The sequence below is a fragment of the Myotis brandtii genome, unplaced genomic scaffold (genome assembly GCF_000412655.1).
Source record: "Myotis brandtii unplaced genomic scaffold, ASM41265v1 scaffold892, whole genome shotgun sequence".
NCBI lineage: Eukaryota > Metazoa > Chordata > Mammalia > Chiroptera > Vespertilionidae > Myotis > Myotis brandtii.
Window position 1 is genome coordinate 204,355 of NW_005371656.1, and position 8,665 is coordinate 213,019.

The following is an 8,665-nucleotide window of genomic DNA, read 5'->3' on the forward strand; positions in this document are numbered from 1 at the left end:
TTCTCATTTTAATAATATATCTGAGATGAAAAATAAAAAAATTAAAATTAAGTAGTATAAATTATAATAAAATACTAGAAGCCAGGTGCATGAAATTTGTGCATGGGGGGTGGGCCTGTGTCCCTCAGCCCAGCGTGCACCCTCTCCAATCTGGGACCCCTCGAAGGATGTCCAACTGCCCATTTTGACCCAATCCCATCAAGCAGTCGGACATCCCAATAACAATCCAGGACTATTGGCTCCCAAATGCTCGCCTGCCTGTCTGCCTGATAGCCCCTACGACTTCTGCCTGTCACCCTGATAATGCCCTAACCACTACCATGCCAGCCTGATCCATGCCTAACTGCTCCCCTGAAAGCCCAATTGCCCCCAACTGCCCTACCCTGCAGGCCTGGTCACCCCCAACTGCCCTCCCCTGCAGGCCTGGATCCCCCAACTGCCCACCCCTGCAGGGCTTGTGCCCCCCAGCTCCCCTCCCCTGCTAGACTGATCGCCCACTACTGCCCTCCCCTGCAGGCCATCTTGTGTCCACATGGGGGTGGCCATCTTGTGTGTTGGAAAGATGGTCAATTTGCATATTACCTCTTTATTATATAGGATAATGATTAGAAAGTTGCTCCCTAAAAGTCAAATGCTAAAGTATTGTCTTAAAGTTTTTAGTTCTCTTTTTAAGATATAAAAAGCTGTGAAAATTAATTTAGATAGAGCTACTTCAAAATAGAGTCAGTGTTGCCATCCCAGAGCAATTGCCTAACATGACTTATAGTCCTCAAACCTTTGGAATGTCTGACTGGGAAAAATAGCCTTTAAACTGGACCAAAGTAACACTGTATTCCAATTATTTTCAGAGCTAACAGGGAAGCAGACATCCTCACTACAGACTGAAAATTAGACAATCTTAGAAGTAGCACTACCATATATAGCTAATGATACACATTCTGAGGAGTAAGGATGTCATGGTGGCCTTGAGAAAATGGCTCCCTTAATTTGTATTAAACATGCATTAGCCTCTGATTTGAATGCATTATCTGTCCCCCCTTCCTATTTCAGCTTTGGTATAATCAGAAGTTACCTCACACATGGTAGTGCTAATTCTAAGATTGTCTTTAATTTGTTATATACCAATTATACCTCAATTAGAAAAATAAAAAGTTTTCTTTGTGTGTTTGACATACTATAATTTCTTTGTAACAAGTCCAGATAATGAATTTCTATAGGTGCAGTTTGGTTGCACCTTTAGAAATTTCTTCCTGGGCTCATTAGCATCAACAGATATTCCTTCTATTCGTGTATTTATTTCCCTTCCATTTTACCTAAATAACCCTTGCCTCTATCTCAAAAACCCAAACACTATTTGGGTTTCTGTCTTAATCAGTGCTACCCAAGTAGCTATTTTCTTTAATCTCAAATAAATGCTGTTACCTCTCACTTTGGCTCTTTATTTTTAAGGTTAACAGAAACGCATCTCCCCCAAAAAGAATAAGGTGGTTTGGAAAGTAAAGGTTAGAAAGAAAACAAAGAGTATATTTTAAAGCAAATAAAAGTACAAAGAGTAAAAAAAAAGATGACAAAAAATGAGAAATCTCATGTTTGTATACTATTTTACACCTACTATTATTAAGAAAAAATTACTTCTAAAAACATGTTTTAGTGAAAAAAAATCATAGAATTAATCTTTAATGTAGCATATATATTTTTTCTATAGTAAGTCATAGAAACAGATATAAATAAAGATAAACCAGTATCTTTTCTTATTAAAAGGGATTTGGTCCAAATTAGTTTCAGTTATTTACCTGATTAATTATTAACACAAACATGCCGTACTTATGTAGGATTCTATGATCTCCAAAGTGTTTTATTATCAGTTCCGTTTCAATTTCCTGTATCATAATGAAGGTGAGAAATCCAAATTGTCAGCATTGATTGGAGTGCAAATTTTGAGCTTACATCCATCTTCTTTACATGGTGAGTATGATGAATCTTGATTCTCAGAGTTCTACAGTGTTCTAAAATAAATGAAAGATATCAATACAAAAATCAGAGTGAAATAAAATAAGTCATCCTCTTTCTTTCATATTTAGTTATAGCTGCTTTTTTTATTTGTTATGTAGTTTTTATTTACTGAATAAAAAGTTATTTCTTTTGAGTTACATATTACATTATTTTTGTGATGGATCCAAACAATAAATAAAAACATAATAATAAATAAATCAGAAATTATTGGAAATCCTGCCTCTATGAAGAAGCCAATATTATCTTTTTCTTTTTAAAATATATTTGTATTGATTTCAGAGAGGTAGGGAGAGAGAGAGAGAGAGAGAGAGAGAAACATCAATAATGAGAATCATTGATCAGATGCGCACACCCCCTACTGGGGATTGAGCCCACAACCCAGCCATGTGTCCTTGACTGGAATTAAACATGGAATCCTTCAGTCCACAAGCCGATGCTCTATCCACTGAGCCAAACCAGCTGGGGCAAACCAATATTTTCTAAAACACAGAGAACAGAGTAGTTTGTGGTTGCCAGAGGCAGGGTTGTAGGGTGGCAAAATGGATCAAGGCGGGCAAAGATAGAAACTTGGAGTCATAAGATCAATAAATCAGATGTGATCTAGGTGGCTATAGTTAATAATACTGTATTGCATATTTGAAAGTTGGTAGGTGAGTAGGTCTTAAAAGTCCTCATCATAAGAAAATAATGTTTCATAACTATATATGGCAATGGATGTTAAGTAGATTTATTGCAGTGATCACTTCACAATATACTAGTAGATGAACATCAACTCATTATCTTGTACACCTGAAACCAATATAATATTGTATATCACTTATACCTTAATTAGAAAAATAAGAATGTTATTTTTTGTTTTATGTATTATAATTTCTTTGTAACAAGTCCTAAATCTAAATAAAACTATAATAATTAAATCAGAAATTGTTTGCAATTCTACACTGTGAGGAAGGCAATATTCTCTTCTCGTCCACATCCTGCCAGATACTGCCAATGCAAATACACGCCCACTACTGACAAGCTCATGCAAAATGCTACATGAGATGAGGGAGTTCTATCCTTCTTTGTTTTATAAAAATAGAGCTATGACCTACACACATGTGCATTCTTTCTCACATGTCAGCAAAGCTTGGGATGTCCTCAGAGAAGTGGATCTGATCCATTGTCTTGAGACGCTCTACAGTGTTGCTGGTGCAGATGTTTTCCAGTGTGTTAGTGGTTTCTAGCTCAGAGGGTCTTCCCTTTGCTTCCAGCTTGCTGTTGCCCAATAAAAAAAACCTTTAATAAGCATTCTTGAACAAACCCTTGTAAAACTCATTCTTGGGCAAATATTATTTCTACCACTTGAGGTTACTTCTATGAATTTTTTTACTTAAAAAAACACAAACCACCAAATTATTGCCCACAAATGATACAGAAATCATGCCAGATAATTCACATAAAAGCATTTTAATGAAAAGACTATTTATGTGGTTTATTACTTTCTTTGATCTACTGTAACAAATTACTACAGATTGAGTGGCTTAACACAACAAAAATTAGGTCTCTCACAGTTCTAGAATTCAGAGTCCCAAATCACAGTGTTGGCAGGTTCTCACTCCCTCCGAAGGCTTTAAGGAAGAATCTTTCCTGTTTCTTCCAGCGTTTGTTGGCTCCTGATCTTGGCTCCATGGTTCTTGGGTGCATCCCTCCAATCTCTGCCTCAATCTTCACATGGTGTTCTCTGTGTCTCTATCTGTTTTCTAAACCTCTATGCCTTTCTGTCTCATAAGGACACTGGTCATGGGATTTAGTGTCCACCTTAAGTCAGGATGATCTTATTTCCTTAATTTGTTGCAACTACAAAGGCCTTTTATTTTTTCCAAATAAGGCCACATTTTCAAGTTCTGGATATATATGGTCCTATATTCAACCCAATACACATTGGCATGGATAGTTTAGAGTAAAAATTTCAGATACTTCTAATACTAAGTAGATATTACTGAAGCAAAACTCAAAGTTGTAAGGGAAGAGATGATGTTATCAGAGACAGTTAGAGCTGGAATAATAGAGGATACACCCTCAGGATTGTAGTCTTAAAGCACCATGGAGAGTGACAGGAGATAGAAATAGGAAAAATGCAAAAACCAACAAACAGAAAAAAAAATGCTAGAATTGCCCTGCTTCCACCATCTCAGCTGCTGCTGGTTTTCCCTCGTTGGCCCAATATAATCACAATACAGTAGAGGTCAGTAAATATATCTGAAAAAATGGGAAGGTTAAAGAAAATATATCACGGAACATGACTCCAATATCTGGTTATGTAACACACTCAGTTAAGTATCATTGTATTGCTCAGCCAATCTCTTTCCTCACTAGTTCATAGTGAGAAGAAAGATGAATCTTAAAATTAGATTATTGCAATTCAGATAATTTGTGCTCTGATTACACAGAAGCCCTTTAGTTAACTCTATTAAACTAAACCCCCTTAACATAATGCGAGGTGGCTATGATGATATTAATGATCATTACTAAAAAATTGGGGTGGGGGCAAAAGAGGAGAAATAGGGGAACATCTGTAATACTCTCAACAATAATTTTTTTAAAAAAATGCATAAATTTTTCAAAACAATAAAGTAGGAATGAAACTAGATTTTTTCCTGTTGTATCTATGTGATAAACATATAAACAAACCTGATAGCAAGTTCAAGCCTTTGAGTCATCGTAGTAACTTAGTTGCTAATTTTTTCAGTGCCATCATGATGTCTTTGTTCCTCAGAGTATATATAATGGGGTTCAATGTTGGGATCAAAACGGTGTAGAAAAGGGAGATCAGTTTCCCAATTCCTTCAGATTGATTTGGTTTGGGTCGTAAATAAGTGATAGTAGCTGTTCCATAGAATAAGACTACAACAATCAGGTGAGATGAACAGGTGGAGAAGGCTTTAGCCCTCCCTCTGGCTGAAGACAATTTCAGAATGCTGGAAATAATTTTGCCATAGGAGACAACAATCAACAGAAATGGAACCATGATAAATACCACTGCAACTACATAGACTGCTAACTCATTCATAAATGTGTCCCTACAAGCTATCTTGAGTACTGGGGGGATGTCACAGAAGAAATGATTAATTGTGTTAGACCCACAAAAGGGCAGAGAAAAAATCTGGCATGTTTGGCCAACCATGACTGGAACTCCACTGACCCAGGAGGCAGTCACCAGCTGGACACAGACCTTGTGGTTCATGACCAGAGGGTAGTGCAGAGGGTTACAAATGGCCACGTAGCGGTCATAGGCCATCACGGTCAGGAGGAGACACTCTGAGCCTCCGAACATCAGGACAAAACACATCTGTGTCGCACAAGCAAGCAAAGAAATGTTTCCTCTCTGGGTCACAAGGTCCATGAGCATTCTTGGGATAGTGACTGTTACGTAACAGATTTCTAGAAAGGAAAAATTGCTGAGGAAAAAATACATGGGGGTCTGGAGAGCAGGGTCAATTTTTGTTATCAGTATTATGATGCTGTTGCATATGAGGATAGTCAGATAGATGACTAAAAATATCCCAAAAAGAATCCATTGGATATTGGGAATGTCAGAAAACCCCAAAAGAACAAATTCCATCATTGCAGTGAAATTTGAGTTTCCCGTGTTTAATCTGTTCTCCATCTGCAAATATGGTAAATTCAAGATGGTTAATTCATTGATGTTCTTGAACCACATCTCCCTGGTTTTTTAATTGGGTTAAATGCATGAAAGTATTTCTATAAACTCTAAAATTATTTCCATCATTACCTTGCTCTATTTCTAGGAAATATTAGAAACTTCAGTAATGAACTGATATCCAGTTAAAATAAATCCAAGAAAGAAAATCCTAATACATTTTATACTTAAGTGGAACGATATGAAAAGGAAAAGAGAAGTGTGCATTGTTATTTAGAGCTAATTATGCAATAATAATATCTAATCATTGCACCCCTATTAAGGGTGGAATTATGACGCAAGCTTTTTCTATTGTTTTTGTCTGAGTTCATCATTTTTATTCTGTATTTATTGACCTATTCCATCTTTTTTCAATGTAAAGCTTTTCTCTTACAGTTTTTCTTTATTCTTATTTCAAATGAGCATTAAGCCTTCACAATTATATAATCAATGAGAATCAGCTTTCTCAAAACAAACCTTTTAAGTTAGGGAATAAATATATTCAATATTAATGTTCTACTCTATGTACCACACCTATCACTTATGCTAAGTATAAAAAACAATTCTATCATCCTGTTAAATAACTTTCCCTATTAACATCTCATATACACTGTATGCAATTTCTGATAAATATAAATCAATAAACTTTTAACTCAGTCAAGAAATATGGCTCATTCACCCACAATTGAAACCGAATACAATTCTCTTTTTCTCTTTTCCCTTCATAATTTTGCTTAATAAAATATAACTTTGATTCAACCTAATTATTTGCTCTGGACATGTAGATAGTTGGAACATATGAATGAAAGTAAATACAAACACAAATATACACACACAATCTTGCTTTAGTTTATGTTAAATTCCCCCAGTATCAGACAGTCAACATAGTTTGACAATTTCTATTACACTTTATTAATATTTGATTTGCACCTTTCCAAAACAAATATTATGTTTTCCCATCTCATCAAATCTACTATATTTGTTGCCACCTCTAGCCTCATCAGTTGTTTTTCCCTTAATACTTTGATAAATTAAAACTCATAAGAGAAATATTTTTTCACAGTTCCCTATTTCATCAGTACTAGTTTTCAAAATTATATGAAGTGAATAATTTTATTGTAAATAATATTACTATTTCTATTTCACATATTTCTAATTTTACTTTATATTTAAGAAAGATAAGAACTGCATGATTTATCTTAAGTAATTATTCATTTTCAGATAAAGATCCTAGAATTTCATGCTTCCCTGTTTTATTCTTTGTATGTTGATCCTCAAGTTTGTAACTATCTTTAAATTAAGTAAGCTTAAAACAAAATTACTGCTTACCTTTATGGATCTGCATGAACTTGACTTTGTGAGTGTAGGTGCTTTCTAACCTGTAAACTTTTTAAGTTCCTTGGTGTCAGTCACGGTAACTCTACAATTCTTGCTAGCTTCATGCTGGCTGTTCTTAAGTAGGAAGTAGCCATGCTCACCCTGGGGGACATCTTTCTCCCGTGTACCAATTTAATTTCTAGGTGACTGCTTCTGTTTGGCAATCATCTGAGTTTATCACTATAAAGGGCTTTCTCTGTAGATGATCTGTCTTCCTCAACCCCTTCTTGGCATAAAGCTCCCCAGTATAGGGTAGTCCCTGGGTGAAGAAATACCACTTAATCACCTAGTTTTACTTTGAAGATAAAGTTAAAAACCCTTCTATGTATTGTATTTCAGATCCTTCATAATTGGTGTGGATTGCTTTCCTTTATTTATCCCTATAACTCGTACATATCTAGAGCATCCACAGTTTTATAAAAATGTGCACATGTTTTATCACATGGACATGGCACACTTCCTCTCTTCCATACATTGGGCAGTTAGATCCATTTTCAGAAGTGTAAGTCTCTGTCCCTAGATTAACTGTTGTGAAAAATAGAGCATCTCATGTGTGCTGGTAAAATTCTGAATGATTTTATTCATGTTATGAACAAAGGGAATATATTGAAATGATTCAGAGACACAGACAACAGCATGGTGTTACCAGAAGGAAGGAGGGTGGGGGTTAGTAAAGGATAAAGGAAAGTCAAATATATGGTGACAGAAGATTTGGCTTTGGGTGGTGGGCACATAGTGCAATATACAGATGATTTATCTTAGAATTGTACACTTGACACCTACATTATCATTAAACAATGTTACCCCAACAAATTTAATTAAAAAATAAATAAAGTTTAAAAATGCAATATCTGGGAAGCACCATAAAGAGAAGAGTAATTAAAAAATTGTAAGTCACTCAAAAATAAGCATTGTCCTGGCTGGTGGTGCTTAGTTATGAGCATAATAATGCCTTTTCCTATGAGTCATATCACATAAGCAAGAAAGATGTCATAAAAAGAAACATTCAGTGATTGGGAATACAATAAAATCCCCAAAGGACAAAGTCCATCATTGAAGTGAAATTTGCTTCTGGTTGGTATTTTGTGGTGTTCCCTCTGTAAAAATAGTGAAATTAATCATTTATCCTTTTGATTTTTTTATTGACTAGAAAAACTGAGGAATATATATTTCCTGTTCAAATTCCAGCGTTTTATATCATAATATTAAAGAGAAATCTGAATCCAATGGTGAACATATGCTAAATTAAACATAGCAATAGAGGAAAACCAAGATGGCGGCATAGTTAAACATCATAGATTGTTGCTGAGCACAACCACTTCAAGAATACAACTAAAAGATGGAACGGACATCATCCAGAACCACAGGAAGGCTGGCTGAGTAGAAATTCTACAACTAGAAGGAAAGAGAAAAGCATACCGAGACTCAGAGGAGGTGTGGTGCCGATGTAAAGTACAGAGGTATGGAGGCGCATGCGGAGAGGGCTGGTGGCTGAGGACGCAGTTGTCTTTTTCAATCGGTAGGGAGTCTCAAACTCTGAGCTCCAGTTCCGGGCGAGTCTCTGGGGACCCAGACTTATATGGGAGAAACTGG

The 8,665-nt window shown here is 35.8% G+C and overlaps 1 protein-coding gene across 1 annotated transcript; it reads right to left on the reverse strand.

Moving 5' to 3' along the window:
• Positions 1 to 4,711: 4,711 nt before the first annotated feature.
• LOC102263904 (olfactory receptor 10AG1-like) lies at positions 4,712 to 5,680 on the reverse strand. The gene has a single exon (XM_005885114.1). The coding sequence runs from the start codon at positions 5,660 to 5,662 to the stop codon at positions 4,712 to 4,714; it is 951 nt and encodes a 316-aa protein (XP_005885176.1). The 5' UTR covers positions 5,663 to 5,680.
• Between the last annotated feature and the right edge of the window lie 2,985 nt (positions 5,681 to 8,665).

Coding starts and splice junctions, on each gene's coding strand:
- LOC102263904 (XM_005885114.1), bottom strand. CDS start 5,662: ATGGAGAACAGATTAAACACGGGAAACTCAAATTTCACTGCAATGATG.